Below are 16,008 nucleotides of genomic sequence, written 5' to 3'. Positions count from 1 at the left end.
TCTCAAAATCCAGTTTGCCATTTCATCTGGACCATGCGATTTTCTAACATCGAGATTACTCAAGTGATTCATTATTTCATTCCTTGTTACTTCTATCTCTTTCATAGGGGGGACTTTCCCCTCCCACTCGACATTTCTAAGTTGTATGTTCTCTTTCGTAAATACTGATTTAAAATGCTTGTTCATAATTTCTGCCATTTCTATTTCCTCTGTGTATTCTATTCCTCCTTGTCATAGTTTCACTAATTCTTGTTTGTTTTTCAGTTTGTTATTTACAAATCTATAAAATAGTTTTGGTAGATCTTTACATTTCTCTATGACATCTTTTTCACATTTTCTCTTTTCTTCTGTGTGCACTTGTACATATTCATTTCTATAACCAGTACATATTTTCCATTTTTCAGGTGTTTTGTCTTTCCTCCATTTTATCCATGCTTTATCCCTTTTATCATATAACTCACTACTCTTTTGTTGTATCAACATTCTACATATCCTTTTTCTTGTTTTTGGAACATACTTTTCCACTGCTTCCTTAAAAATTTTTGTTAAAAAAAAAAAAAAAAAAAAAAATCCATTTCTCTTCTACTGTTGTTTCCTCTTTGTATGTCCTTTCTCATTCTGCTTTTTGAAAAAAATCTCATTTTATCAAAATCTGTTTTTCCATACATCATTCTTCCCTTTCTATATTGTTCGTTTTTTCCCATGTATTTTTCTTCATTAAGTTGCAGTTCAACTATTATGTGGTCACTTTTACTTAGTGGTGTCTTATATTCAATCTTGTCCACTATTTCAGGTTCTGGTGTGATTATTAGGTCTAGTCTCGATGGCTCTTCCTCATTTCTATACCTAGTATTCTCTTGTATCCATTGTGTCATTGTATGTTCTATAATCATATCAAGTAGTACATTTCCCCATAGGTCGTCTCCGCCCTTCACTGTCATCTCTTCCCAGCAGATTTCCTTACAATTAAAGTCACCCTTTATAACTATTCCTCCTCCATCGTCCATTATCTTATTTAGTGTTATCCTTGTGTCTTCATACATCTATTTGTGTTCTCTCTCTTCCCATGACTCCGTTTTAGAAGGCACATAATTTACAACAAGCTTCTTGCTCTTCTTGTCCCTGTCCTCTATTTCCATCATAATAATTTCCACTGTATTATTTCCATATGTAACATTCCTCACATTTATATCCTTCTTTCTCAGTAACATAACCACCACCTTGTTTTACTTCTCTGTTTCTAATCCAATAATTATATACACCATGTCCTACACTGTTGTGTGGTAATGGACCTTTCAATTTTGTCTCTACAAATCCCATTATGTCAGTTTTTTTCCTTCAGGTAATCATTCAGTTCATTCAAGCCTGTTATCCATCTATATTTGTGAAGGACACTTTTAATTTTCTGTTACCTCAATCCTGTTTTCTGTTTCTCTTCTGTTTTTCTCTGCTATGAACCATTTCCTCACTTTCATATTCACTACTCTCCAATAGAAATTTTCTTTGTTCTGTTCTCGTTTTTTCCCCTTAGATTCGATTCTTTTTGTTTTCCTCTCTTTATTCAACTCTCTTTTTAACCATACCTGTTTGTACTGATCACTTTCTGCTAGTTTTCCTATTTGTGAAAAGACATTCTGTGCTGTCGTTTGTGACCTGAATTTAACCTTAATTGGTCTGGTCTTGTCTACGTATACTGTATTTCCCCAGCCTATATATTTCTTCAATTTCTTTCTCTATTTACTGTTCACCTTCTTGGAAATATTTTTGATACCTTGTTCACTCTTTCTTTCTCATCTCTTACCCTTGTAGTCCTATTTGGATTATGCTTCTCTTCCATTCCTAATATACTTATACATTTCTTTTTATCTGCCAAGGTTCTTACTATATTCTCCTTTTCTCTCATCACTTTAACAACTGTGTCCTTAGTGTGTTCCTTCATCTGTTGTTTCAATTTTGCTATTTTCCTAAATATTTTTCTAACCACTTACCTCTTTTGCTGTGGACTCTTTATTTTCTTTATTATTCCTCTTTAATTCCTCATTCTCATCCTTTACTTCTTTTAACTGTCTTTTTAATTCTCCTATTTCTTTATTTAGGTTTTGGTTCTCCTTCTTTAGTTCTTCCAATTTATCAACTCCTCGTGTAATTAGTGCAAGTTGGCTAAACCTAACCTCCCATGATTCATTCATTTTTGCTAATTGGGGGAAGTTGTCATCTTCTCCCTCATTAAATCCATAGAAATAATTATCTCCACTTTCTATTGCGCTGCTCTTATCTATATTTCTAATTTTAATGCCTTTACTGACTTGTTCGACTTCAGCTGTGTCGTCTGCACATCTCTTGTTTACATTCCTTCTGACGTCCGGGGCCCGTTCGTCACCTTCCTAATTTTCTTCCATTTTCCTCAATAATCCCTCCCCTTCTCCTCTTTCTTCACCTGCCCACTACACCATGAGCTTTCCCCTTCCTTACTAATACAACACAGGTACTTCCTCGTCGTTGAAATCCACGAAAATTGCTATTATTTTCGGAGTTCCAATCTTCGCCGTCAATCTGACGACAGGGTGTGTGTTTGTGTGTGCACGCGTGTATGAACAGTCAAATATGCATATATTCAAGTACTTGCATAAATATATGAATTTTTTTTATGCCTTACCAAAAAACACTCAAACGGAAGACATATATGCAGTTTTACTCTGTGCATTAGAGAAATTTACAATTTACACGATAGATTCTGGAAATACATGTTGTATGACTAGAGATAGACTTATAGAGATATGTACATATCTTATATCTACTTATATTGAATATATATACTTCATAAGGAAGAAAAGAGCTGCAGAAAAATATATGATCCTTAAATGTAATATAGGTATAAATAATTATAGGGATGAAAAGCCTTGAAGTAACACGCATGGGATGAGGCAGATATCTCCAAGCTGTCAATAGGTAAGAGCAGGCATATTGCAAGCTTGCCAGTACACAATGCATCAACTATACATGTCTAAGAGAAATCTGCTCTTAACCAGCATGATCAAACTCATTTCATTATGGATATCATCATTATCATAATCAATACCTTAATCCTAATATCCACTACTGCCATTGTTCTTAGTTGTTCACATCCACACTCCAGACATTCATAGCAGAAATGTTACATATGCAATAGCTGTTAACTCATTCCTCTACACATTCGTACACCAGATACTCAAGAGCAGGATTACATATGCATTAGTTGGCAACTCATTACTCTACACATTCGATAGTACAAAAAGCCTACAGCAACTACATATCTCATACAATTTATCTACATGACTCTACACAGATGATGATCATATATACATTTCTTTATTGTAGTATGCCTATTTACTTACAATAATATCAGATATAAAGTATGAAATTATAAGTAGTGCACAGGTGTATTTATTCTCAAGCTGTTCTATAAACCACATATACAGACCACCTTATAATCTACAGTTTGTAAATTTTGATAAACTCGTAAGATCTACAAGGTTTATACAATATCTTAAAAATATATACTTATATCAGCATCATCCAATGGATAGATAATTGACTACAGTACCTAATACTCAAAATGTGATGGGTAGGTCTACTGTATATGTGGTTTGCAGAACCCAAGATGAGACAAATAAGGGTAAGTACTGGTAAGCCAAGAGTTATCAAAACATTTTACTGTCATTTGAGGTTAGTAATGGCATACTTTACAGGAAAAAGAAAAGAAAAAAATATTATAGGTCGATTGTTGTCAATGAGAGAATACGATTAGCCAATAAAGGTACATTACACTCTTCAAGGGGGACATTTTAAGTGACAAGTCATTGGAGGTATATTCTTTAGCAAGTATACACTTCGGTAACAAATAAGTTAAGGAGTTGGAGGTAGATATCTTTACAATGGAACATTTTATCAACAAACAGTCGAGGTCATGGAAGGTGCTTCAATAAAAGAAAGGTCGCTTTATTGCTGGTTGAGGTAATTTTGGGTTTACTGCAGAAAAGGAATACTTTACTGACATGTCAAAGGAGATCACTGAAAATGAAGAGGCACTAGACAAAACTATGGCTACTGTGCAAAGGCATATGGTTGTTGCTGTTGGAGTTGCCGAAGTCGCCATGCCTTCGGAGACTCTAGAAAGGGAAGCCCAGGTATGGAAGCAGGCACTTTCTACGGGAAAGCAAAGGTTCAGAAGGAGCGGGATAATGCTCAAAGGTTAGGGGATAAATCAAAGTTGGACGAGCGGCACAGTAAAGGAATGGGATGTGGATAGGCCGATATAGATAGGATGGCGAAGGTATAGGTGGGAAGGGAACCAAGGCGATGGATAGGGGCTTCAGAGGGCACTGACGGGGCTGTGGTTCGCAGCTAGTGAAGTACAGGCCTTGTACTGTGGGATGGTTGTCTGCAGGGCTGGACTAGGGTTGAGAATGACATGAGGTTGGAGGGAGAAAAACGCTGGATGGAAAATAGGGAAAGCAATACTAATGTTCGTCAAAAACTGGTCATAGGGCAGGTGATGAAGAAGGGCAATTGCTGTGGAGACTAGACACAGAGAACAGGAGGTAGTGAAGGTTCGTAGGGGGCTGTAGGATCATTGGTTGGATGGTTGGGTGGGTGCGAAGGTGGGGAGGAATGATTCCTCCCTATCATCATTTTGAAAAATTCCTTGGGTTTCACAAAAATGAGGTCAACCCAAAATAAGTTGGACAGAAAGCGTGGGTGGTTTATGGTAATCTACAGATTAGTGGCCTCGGATGGGTGACAGGGCATATAGTGGACTATGAAAGACCAAATTAGCCCAGCAAAGGAATAGATAAAACAGTGATCAGACCTAATCAGTTTGGGTTTGGGCGCAATGACTGGTGCTCTAATTTCAGTATTAGTTTGATATAGTAAAAAGGTGTCCTAGTTATGTTGTTACAAGCGCAATACTACACTCTTTAGGGTTATTCAACAGCAGTAACCTTTTCTAGGGAATTTGTGCAGTATATCCTGTAGTTTTATACGTTTACAACGTTTTCTCGTATTTCATATTATATAATAAAGTACTTATTTACGTCAACAAAGCATTACTCCAAGCTAATAAGAAAGCGATTGCAGTTAAAAATAGGCATTGTATGACTAATTTCTTGTTTACATTACAACCACTGGAGTTTGAAACATTTTAATCAACATGATCAAAGCTCCTCATAATAACCTAGTTCTGACCAGCAACAATGTTTCTTGACAATTTACTGATATGTTGGGGGAGGGGGATTGGAGGTTGTTCATCATGGACGCTTCATTATCATTACAGGTACATTTTTGTGTATTTTACTTTTTATCACGTGTCAGTATGAAAAGAAATAACTGTTACAAGAATCACAATATTCAAGTACTTCTATAAGGTGGCACACATTTGGGGGGGTCGGCAGTGGACGGTTTAGATTCAGCAGTGGGGAGGACCACGATGTGAAAAGGTTGTCGGATGATCGAGACCTCATTCAGGCCGTGGTCTGCCCTCCGGCTGAATAAACATCTTGGGGTTTGCTATATTAATATTCTCTACAGCGTATCAAGGTACTGGAGACACGCCGTATTTGATAATTCTTTTCACTTAAATTTTATATGCACTTCACTTTTCATTTATGTTATATCTGAACATATACTTCAGCATTACATAGTGATAATGAAAAAGTATTACATTGATCCTAACAGTCAACGAGAGAAGTCGAGCATCACCATTTTCAAATTGAGACCCAGGGACCAAAATTGGATACATGGAAGAGTGACCTTGAAAGACGGACCCTGAGGAGAATCACCTCTCGCCTCTTATAAACTCTTCAACTTTTCACCTCTATCTGAAGGCATAGCCCCGAAAGGATAGCCCTTGGTCTCCGAATTGAGCCAAAAATTTGTCAACTTTGATTAATTATCCAACCTCCCACACATGCACGCTTTTTCACTCACAAACTAGTTGCCTGTAACAACTGCCTACCTCGTCTACTTCCTGGTGACACCACAAACCTATGCCAGTACAACAGGGGCTCACAAAACCCCGCATTATTCGGCCATCCAATTAGATCGCCCAGGTTATTAGGATAGCGGCTTCTTGAGGCCATTGACACTACACAGCAGACTCGATGACTTACTCTCTAAAACAAGTCACATGTCAGAATGCTGTTTTCTCATCGCCACCGTGCTCACCTGCACCGTCACCTTTTCCAGCTTGGCGCATTTGAGGTTTCCCATGGAAAGCGTCGTGCTGTTCATTTGTCAACGTCCCAGTAGTTCACCCTATCACTGTATCGGTGCTGGGAAAAGGCTATTTCCTCTCCCAAAGGAAGACGGGGAAGCCAACCCGCCCAATCTTCAGGAAAGAAAGACAAGAGCCAACTGCCTTCTTACAGTTATTAAAAAAGTTAGATATGCCAATACTGTCCCAATCTCCTGGATTGAACTAAATGATATGTCCCACAAACAAGTACTCACACCATAAAGATTAAGACGTTGCCCTCGTGTTCATCACGAGCTCGAATTATAGCGACTTTAGAGCACTAGTATCAATTCATCACACTGCAAATATGCAACCACTTAACCAACATAAATACACAGTACACTCCAAACATCTTCACAAACTTCAGACCAAGCACAAATATTTGATACGACACATAACACCGAGGCTCAACTGCACTTTTTTTTTTTTTTTTTTTTTTGCGTCGTACCATATCATCATTAGACAGCATAAGCGTCATTTCAATAACACGTCGACGCTATTCTCAAGGGTTTCTCCTAGAAAGTCACCCTTCCCATTCCAAACAGCTCTCAGCAGGGCTGGTTGATTTGCTCCAGCTGTGAGTTCTGTGGTCGCTTCTTTCGTCTCCTCTATCGAGGGTTGTATCTTGCAGAAATAACTCTGTGAGAGCAATACTAAGGAAGTGTGCCAAATGTTCATATAGCCAGAGTTGACGCTCACGAACTATGTAGACAACAGGCCTTGACTGAGTTTCACAGAATAGCTGCTGCCAGCGATGTCCCATAATTCTCTGAAGGCACTTGGTACCAAAAACGTTAAGATGCCCTTTCAATCAGGATTCATTGTCTGTCTCACAGCCGTAGAAAGAGAGCACAAGTGAATTGGAGATTAGGATCTTATTAGGTAAGGAGCATATGCCAGGAGACACTTAGCTGTTGCTGAAGCCATTATCTTTGTCCTATGCGTTTGGACTGTTGGGGCAGGTAACATTTTTGGCTGGGAATCGGAAAGAAGTGTTGGACTTGAGTCCAGTGACTCGAGAGTGGCAACCAAAACCTCCAACGACTCCAAAAAAAAGTACACCAACGGATGTTCTACAACGACACTGATCGACAACTCTGTCCAACATCCGGTCCATACAGATATTGCCAAGTGTTAGGTTGATGGTGCACTTCTGCCTCACTCTTGAATCAACAAGAAAGAAACTGGACGCACATCTTTTTCGTTTTCCTGCACTTTCTGTCTCAGAGTATAGGCCAGACATCGGGTCAATGATCTTCGCAGGATTTACACAGACCCACTGAAAACCCCAGAGCACCCTACTGAATCAAACGTCTTCTTGAGATAACATAGGCTGCAAACAACCCTTGTTGATATTAACGTCTACTCTCCACAAGAACACGAAACGCTAGGATGTAATCAGGTGTTGACTTCCAAGTCGTGATCCCACATTGCTCAACCGTCTGGGATTTTAACAGTTGAGACCAATTCCACGCCAGCAACAGATGGATGAGCACCTTGACCAGTGTACTGATCATTATGATACCACGGTAACTGTTGCAGTTCTATTGGTTCCCTTTCTATTTCCAGACAGGAATGACCATCTCCTTTTTCCGGTCTGAGAAAACAGTACTGGATTTCCAAACAGCAGAGAGCGCTGAAGATAACTCTCGAATCAATGTCAAGAAAATGGATCACAGGGTCACCTCCATCTTTCAACAACTCTGATGATATTACAGATGCCAGTCACGTTTACATTTTTCACCTTACTCAGTCTCTCTAACCCTGCTGAGAAAGGGCAGAATTTCACCTATTGGTGAGTTGACATTCGTCATCCATGCACCACCCAGAAGATCCTGGCCGCTTGCAGGGTTAACCATGTACAACTGCTCAAGGCACTCGGACCAGTGATCTCTATTTCCATTCATGTTTGATTTAAGTTGCCCTTTAGCTCTTCGGACAGTGCTCATCTGGGTGATAGAATTGCGGCGGAGTTTCTCGAGGGTTAGGTAAATAGGTCTGAGGTAATTTACATTTAAATGACCCTTGACATCCTCAACGATTCCTCTGACATACCTCTCCTTATCTTTCCTCAAGACAACTCTAGTCCGCAGCATCAAAGTCTGGGTCAGCAGCCAATCTGGCAGCAGCACGATTCATCTCTATATTCTTCAGTGTCTCACGCGAGGCTACATCTCTCATCGACCTTGGACCCTTTCCAATGTGCTATTCGCCAACTTTCAGAATTTCACATTTAAAGGTATCCCATAGTTCTTTAGGGCTTTCAAGAGTGTCCAGTAACTTCGAATCGTTTGAAGACTGCTAATGCGTACCCCTGACTACATGCATCATTCCTGAGATTTTCCAGGTGAAATCCCAGTAGATTACATCTTGGGATTCCTCTATACCTGACACACAGCTTTAGTGTTACAACCATTTAAGTGATTGGTTCCAAAGAAATCAGCCCCTGATGAAACCCAGCAACTCTGTAGATCCTCCAGCGAGTACTAACAAGAACGTGGTCGATCTCCTTTGTCACACCTCCGACATTGCTATACCAAGCCCATCAGTATGGCTCTTGTCTCTGGAATCAGGAAACAACAGTCTTAAGTCTTCTGGTTCCAGAGCCACAGGAACCAAAATACATTTGATGACCTTTGCCAATGCCAGTAACCACACTGAGGTCGTCTAAAACAACAAATGTTTTCCGTGGTGAGCACTAGTCGATTATAGAGTCAAGCTTAGCAGAGAACATCTCAAGCTCAAACACATCGGTAGGAGTTGGAGAAGTGACATTGTTGATTTAGTATTTTTTATTCTGATTCTTTTTAGGATCAGTCTTTCCATCATTTGGGTGAAGATAGAAAAAAATATAGATAGGTCTAAGGGATGCTGGGCTCTCTAGCGTTTTGTATTAGGAACACTGAATGATATTCATTAGGTTAAAGATTACACTAAACTCTGGGAGCTCATTACCCGTTTCATGGCACGAACAAGCTACAATTCATGAGGCAAAATTCTCCAGTGATTCAATAGCTGTACTGATATAGACTGAAATCGCAAGAAATTCTTTTTTTGGGAATGTTGCATCGACTCTTCACATGTCATAAAATTTGTATTTGTACTATGTGCACACTTGGATGAGATCATGTGTAAACTTTTATTTGTACATATGTGCAGAATGATATGCCTTTTATTTCTTCCCAGTAAAGTGGTCGACTAAGGGGACCTGGAGTACTCCAACGTTGCAGCTGCTGAAGAGGAGGTTTGAAAACGTGCGCTGTTTTGGGATGTACTAGATGATGCAACCGACTGGACCGAGCTGCACGTTGACTTGGGCGGCGATGGTGGTGGTAGGGCGGTTAGGGAAGGATGGTAGGGAGGTCTGGGGAAGGTTTTCGGAAGACAGCAGAGGAGAAGAAGGTAGAGGTAGTGGTGGTTAGTGTAATAGTGGTGGTAGCTGTGGTGGGGATGAAACGGCAGTAGCCATTATAATGCCAAGGATAGTCGTGACGACGGCGATAGTGTGTAAGTTAAAGGTGGAGTGATGGTGAAGTCCTCTCTACACAGTGGGGTGAAGTAGTGGAAATATTAATTGGTTGAAGACATTATATAAGATGAAGGTAGCAGTGACGGCAAGAGCTTGAATATAGACAGAATTGGAAGTAATTGGTGACAGTCTAGAAATGGTGACATTAAATGGGGCAGAGTATTAAAGAAGAAATGAGACAGAGGAGGTGAAGCATATATATAGAGCAAAGGTGATTTTCACAGAACGGTCACAAAATAGAAAACAAGTGACAAGAGAAGCGAGTTATAATAGTGTCATGATGAAAGGAGTCATTCAGGGTTGAATGATTAAATATGATAATAATATGTATTTCGAGGATTAAAATGACGAAAGCGAACGAAATCGATGATACTATATGGAAAAGGAGAAGTCGAATAAGGGAATATGAACAGATGGTGACAGGAATGACATGAATGGAGCATTGACCCTGAAAGAAGAATGACTGAAAGAAATTATTGTTCATGGTTCATGAAAGGTCAGCAGACGTGAGAAAATTAATATAACTTATCAAAGGCACCAAAACCAAGTTGTGTGAGAGAGAGTGCATAGGAGGAAGAAGGGAGGATGGGAGGGGTCAAGGGAACGGACGAGTAAGATGAAAATGGCGGGGAGCGAATTGCCACATGACAGAACACAGAACCCGAAGGTGATAAAGAAGAAATGTTCCTGAAACTGGAGGACGAGGAGAGCAGTGATGTGGGGATGTTCGCGGACAAATAGAAGAAAGGAAACATTTTCTTGTGGTGGACAGAACGGATCTTTTGGACGATGGACTGGTGCAGATTTTGATTGATGGCATGGCAAAGAAACTGGTGTATAAGGAGGGTTGGTGCGACATTCACTCAGTAGTTACTGAAGAACAACAGATATTAATTTGAATGAATGAGGGGCACGATGAACGCTCAAACGACGGATTCCGGGGTACATGGATAGATCAATGGGTTGATGGAAACAGACATGGATAGTGTGTGTGTGTGTGTGTGTGTGTGTGTGTGTGTGTGTGTGTGTGTGCATGTATGTGAATGCATGTGTGTATATGTGCATGTGTTTGTATGTGTGTGTGTGTTTATCTAATTGTAGTATACAGGATAGGAGTTATGCTCGCGAGGTTCCGTCTTTTTTACATGTGTGTGTGTGTGTGTGTGTGTGTGTGTGTGTGTGTGTGTGTGTGTGTGTGTGTGTGTGCGTGCGCGCGCGCGCGTGTGTGTGTATGTGTAAGCATGCATGTACATGGGTACGTGTATTTGCATGTGGGTGTACCGTTGGTGTGTGCGTCCTTGCGTGCGTGTGGAAGGGCTTATTGGTGGTGGAGAAGGGGCAGATGAGGGGTGGGGTGGGGGGGGGCAGACTTCAGGCATGGCACGTAGCCGGACAGACAGATGAGGTAGTGGTAGGAGTAGCAGCAGAAGTGACGAGAAGCCCTTCTCCCCAGACGTCACGTACCTGTGAGGTTCCTGCGAGCAGCTGGGGTACTGATGATAGTAGCTATGGTAGTTAGAGTACCTGTTTTCCCTGCCGGTGGCAGCCACGTCCCCCTTGGAGCCCTGCTCGTCGTATAAGGTGTTTTGGCGTTCCAGACTCGGTCGGCGCGCAGGTCCTGCAAGGCGGGAAGCTCTTAGGTTCACGGAGATGGCTACGGTGCGTACGAGGACGAGGGAAAGACCGTGAAAGAGGGAAATGACGAGGGAAAATAAAGAGAAGGAAGCTACTGGGAGGAGAAAGAAAAAATATACGAAGTAGAAAGGGGGAAGAAAAGACAGGCGATAGGAAAGATATGACGAAAGGCAGCGGGAGGGTTGTGAAAGGTAAGGAATGAACAGGGGATTGAGAGGAGAGGAAAGGGGGCGAGAAAGAAGGTGAATGAGGAAAGCGTTGATGAAAGAGAAAGGAGATAATGGATAGCAGAGTCAAAGGGATGAGAGAAGAAAACAGCGAGGAGGGAGGGAGGGAGGGAGGGAGGGAGGGAGATCTTGTGGATGATGAACAATGCTGGGTGATGTGTATGACAGTTGATGCGTAAGTTGTGGTTGGCCATGTAGTTGCGTACCAGCTGAAGAGGCTGTAGGCCCCTCCATGTCAGGTGTGTTTTACTGTAGAAGTTGTATAATGAACTGCGCCACGTCACATGAACGTGAGGTGGCGCAGATTCGTGAACATTGTACCACGTGCAGTTCTATGGTAACATTACAGTATGCCGTACAAGAGACTTATTGCATTGTGGGAAGAATTCTCATTGACAAGGCTAGACCCTTGGGTACATCAGATTTTATGCACGGAAGAAAATATCAAAATTACAAACTATATTACGTACAGCATACTGTATTACATGCAGTAGTTTATACTGAAGTAATAGGTACAGAGGATGATTTTGTATCAGTATAATGGAAGTTGCATAGATTATGTATTACATGAATTGCATTTTGTACTGAAATATGTACGAGCTTTTTTGCTCTCCGTGAAAATGGGTGATACAACTAATGCAAAAAGCCATACTTCACGAATCTATTTACTAAGCTGCATAGATTACTAGCATTTAAAAACTTTACAGTTTTTACTGAACAGAGTTTCTAGATCATATGTGAGACAAGAAGACATTTTTTCTATTGCATGTCAGCAAAATTAAGATTCATGATTATGACAGAAAATACAGGTAACTCTATCACAGTTTGAATTCAGAATTTTGTGTGCATGGGCCTGACAATTGGTCACTGAAGCGAATAATGTCATGACTTCCTATTCATGTGAGTGCGATAACAGAATGATGCCACATGAAGAAAACATTATACATTTCTAGGACACTAAAATGAGCACAATATGATGCGTGCAGATCCTTTGGTCCATCGGTGAGACACATTCATAAATAAAACGAGAACGAAGAGATAAGGAAATATCAAAATGTGCCAGTGAAAGATGCAGAAGCGCAACATCAACAAGCATATAAAGAGATTGAGAAAGTGCGGCAGAAGAAGCCCATGTTTTGTGTAGGCGTGGCCCAGTCTGGGTGAAATAGTAGGTATGAGGGTGTTCAACACAAGGGTTACAATGTAGAAGAAGGCTAGGGTTTCCGGAACCGCCTTCAAGGCACAAGGAGACTTTACAATGTATATTGATATTCGTTTATGTGGGGTCCCTAGGAAAGAGTATCATAGCAAAGACTGCGGAAGAGGTATATTGCAAAAGACCCTGATAGGTACAACACCTCCACTTGGAAGCACTATATTGGTTGATGTGATCTACGAGGCTGCAAGAGCATCTTATCTTTGGGCTGTATATCTACTACATAAAAGAATCTTTTATAGCTTCATAGAGTAATATATATCATAGCTACTTATCGTAATGAAATATCCTTGATACAGCTTCGCAGAAGACACAGGCAACTGTAGTACTTACAAGTGAAGCCTTTTGTACTTCACGGACCATAATATTCATGAAAACTCTAGTGTCCAAGATCAGAGGCATGATGAATACATTATGTACCATATAAGTTACAGTATATCTGGGACTAATTTTAGAATTTCAGTACACAAACATCGCAAAACGAAGTTAAGAAACCTTCCTTCGGAAGGAACTACGAGTATATGTAATACAAAATATGTTACAATATGTCACTCAAAAGTTAAAACACTGTATAAGATATTTTCATAGCCAAAGCTATTTTACGGGAAAAGAAAGGTTATGTGTCATAACAATAATTCTCTAATGATGACAATGATGAACAGAGCCGAACTAAGAATGAAAGACATGTACAGTTTTAAATCAGAAATACATATTTCTAACTTTGTACTAGTCTAGTACTATTGCCATGTAATCTGCTTTGGTTGACTTGCGAAGTAATTTCTAGCACAGATGTGGTATAAACGTCCACTTGATATCCGTAAAGTTATAATCTTTCTGGTAACTTGAAAGTCAGGCCTCTGAACAGCGACAGCGTTTGCTCACTGTATAATTCGGCTCTGTCAGATGTTAAAGGTCATCATGATACTACAGATTATCAGTATCTATGAACACTTTTGAATGGGGACACTAGGGACTCAGTTACTAAAGGAAATACACGGGGGGAGGAGTGGTCCTGGTTCATTTGGACTTACAACAGATAAAGTGTAGGAAGGGAACGTTGTGAGCGAGTGGCAGTCATGGAAACGATGGGAAGGAAATGAGCACATAGACCAACGTGGCTGTTTGATGAAAAACAAAATTTCTACCTAATCTTGTACAGTGCTCATGTATGACGTAAATAGGGGAGTGTGAAAATAATATTTATGAGAAAAAATAACGGATGGGAAATAGTCATATACAAATTCAGATCTTCAAAATATATAAGTTTACTTTCGCTGTGCCTATGTGTGTTTATGTGCGTGTTCTTGGTAGCGTGTAGTTGTGGATGTCCGCAAACATACATACACACACATATATGCATATATATATATATATATATATATATATATACACATATATATGCATATATATATATATATATATATATATATATATATATATATATATATATATAAAATGTCATTGTAACAAATGGAAATAAGCTCCACCGAAAGAACTCAAACCTTTGTCTTAGCGACTAATTATCATGAAGCGAAGACGATAGCTTTGAGCCAGCCAGACCGTACAAAAGAAACGTCCTGGACTACGACCTGGTAGTTCCCCGATGGCACCAGACTAGTTCAGTATCTATTCTTTTTTCACTAAGTCTTTATCATAGCGAGCTATCCGACAACTTGTCGGATGGCTCGCCATAATAAAGACTCAGTGAAATTAGAATAGAGACTGAGATAGCCTAGTGCCGTCGGGGAACTACCAGGTCGTTTTTTGTACGGCCTGGATGGCTCAAAGCTATCGTCTTTGCTTCACAATAACCAGTCGCTAAGGCAAAGGTTCGAGTCCTCGCGGTGGAGCTTATTTTCACACACATACACACACACATATATATGTATATATATAAATATATGTATATATATATATATATATATATATATGTACCCGCATAGACACAAAATACACTCATACATGCATACACACACACACACAATTACATATATATATATATATATATATATATGTATATATATGTATATACATATATACGTATGTACATGTATATATACATACATATATATATATATATACGTATATATATACATATGTATATATATATATATATGTATATATATATATATATATATATATATATATATGTGTATATATATATATATATATATACATATATATATATATGATGAAGGTGGAAAAAGAAGTCACGGGTCTAGTTCCGAGTTCCTGAGTTTATTCCTGACCGGTTTCGCTCTATGCTTCTTCAGAGGAATCTGAAGAAGCATAGAGCTAAAAAGGCCAGGAATAAACACAGGACCTCGGAACTAAACCCGTGACTTCTTTTTTCACCTTCATAAACTTGTCACAATGTACCTACATATATATATATATATATATATATATATATATATATATATATATATATATATATATATATATATATACACACGCACAGTGGGCGCAAAGGAAAAGTTAACCTCTTCATCGCAAAGGAAATGTTAACTCGAAATTCGTTAACTTTTACACCATGTTCCCGCCATGTAAGTAGTGGGAGGAGCTTGGTATTTAGCATGTTCTCGCCTCCCTTAACTTCCCGCCAAGCTCAGCTTCAGTGTGCTCTCAGAGTTGAGACAGTGTTTTTGTGTGACGCTGCTCAACAGACCACAACTTTTTTTTTTCATCTTTCTGCTGAATTTGACGCCCTCTCTGACACCACCATACCATCACAATGGGGCGTAGCAATCTGAGAATGGAGGAGAAGACCTGTTCTCTCAGCCTAACGGAGCAGGGAGTACCAGTAAAGCGTGTAGCTGGCGATCTGAACGTGAGCCGTGTCACTCTTCAGGCTCTAAAAGGTAGCCGCTACACACTCCCGGCACAGCACCGCCTCGCAAACCTGCTCTTGGTGCAAGATGTTTTTCTTCAATTCAGCCGCTATTATTGAAGGGTTCTGCTTCACCTCACGTACCTAAACCTTGTCCTTGTCAGTCCGAGCAGTTGTCTTCTTCTTGCCCCCAGAGTCAGGTTTGCGAGGCGGTGCCGGGAGAATGTGTGGCTGCTGCTGCTTTTTTGAGCTTGAAGAGTAACACGCGGCTCACGTTCAGATCGGCAGCTACACGTT

General features: G+C 39.9%; 1 protein-coding gene across 1 annotated transcript in view; it reads right to left on the bottom strand.

Moving 5' to 3' along the window:
• The window catches only part of LOC143030059 (uncharacterized), a 782,825-nt gene that overhangs the window by 97,800 nt on the left and 669,017 nt on the right, over positions 1-16,008 (bottom strand). The window contains exon 14 of the mRNA XM_076193263.1: positions 11,268-11,421. Within this exon, the coding sequence (XP_076049378.1) occupies positions 11,268-11,421 (154 nt within the window). The remainder of the gene's footprint in view (positions 1-11,267; positions 11,422-16,008) is intronic.

This window comes from Oratosquilla oratoria, chromosome 11, assembly GCF_046742065.1.
Source record: "Oratosquilla oratoria isolate Oo_2021 chromosome 11, ASM4674206v1, whole genome shotgun sequence".
NCBI lineage: Eukaryota > Metazoa > Arthropoda > Malacostraca > Stomatopoda > Squillidae > Oratosquilla > Oratosquilla oratoria.
This window is presented reverse-complemented; position numbering and strand designations above follow the sequence as displayed.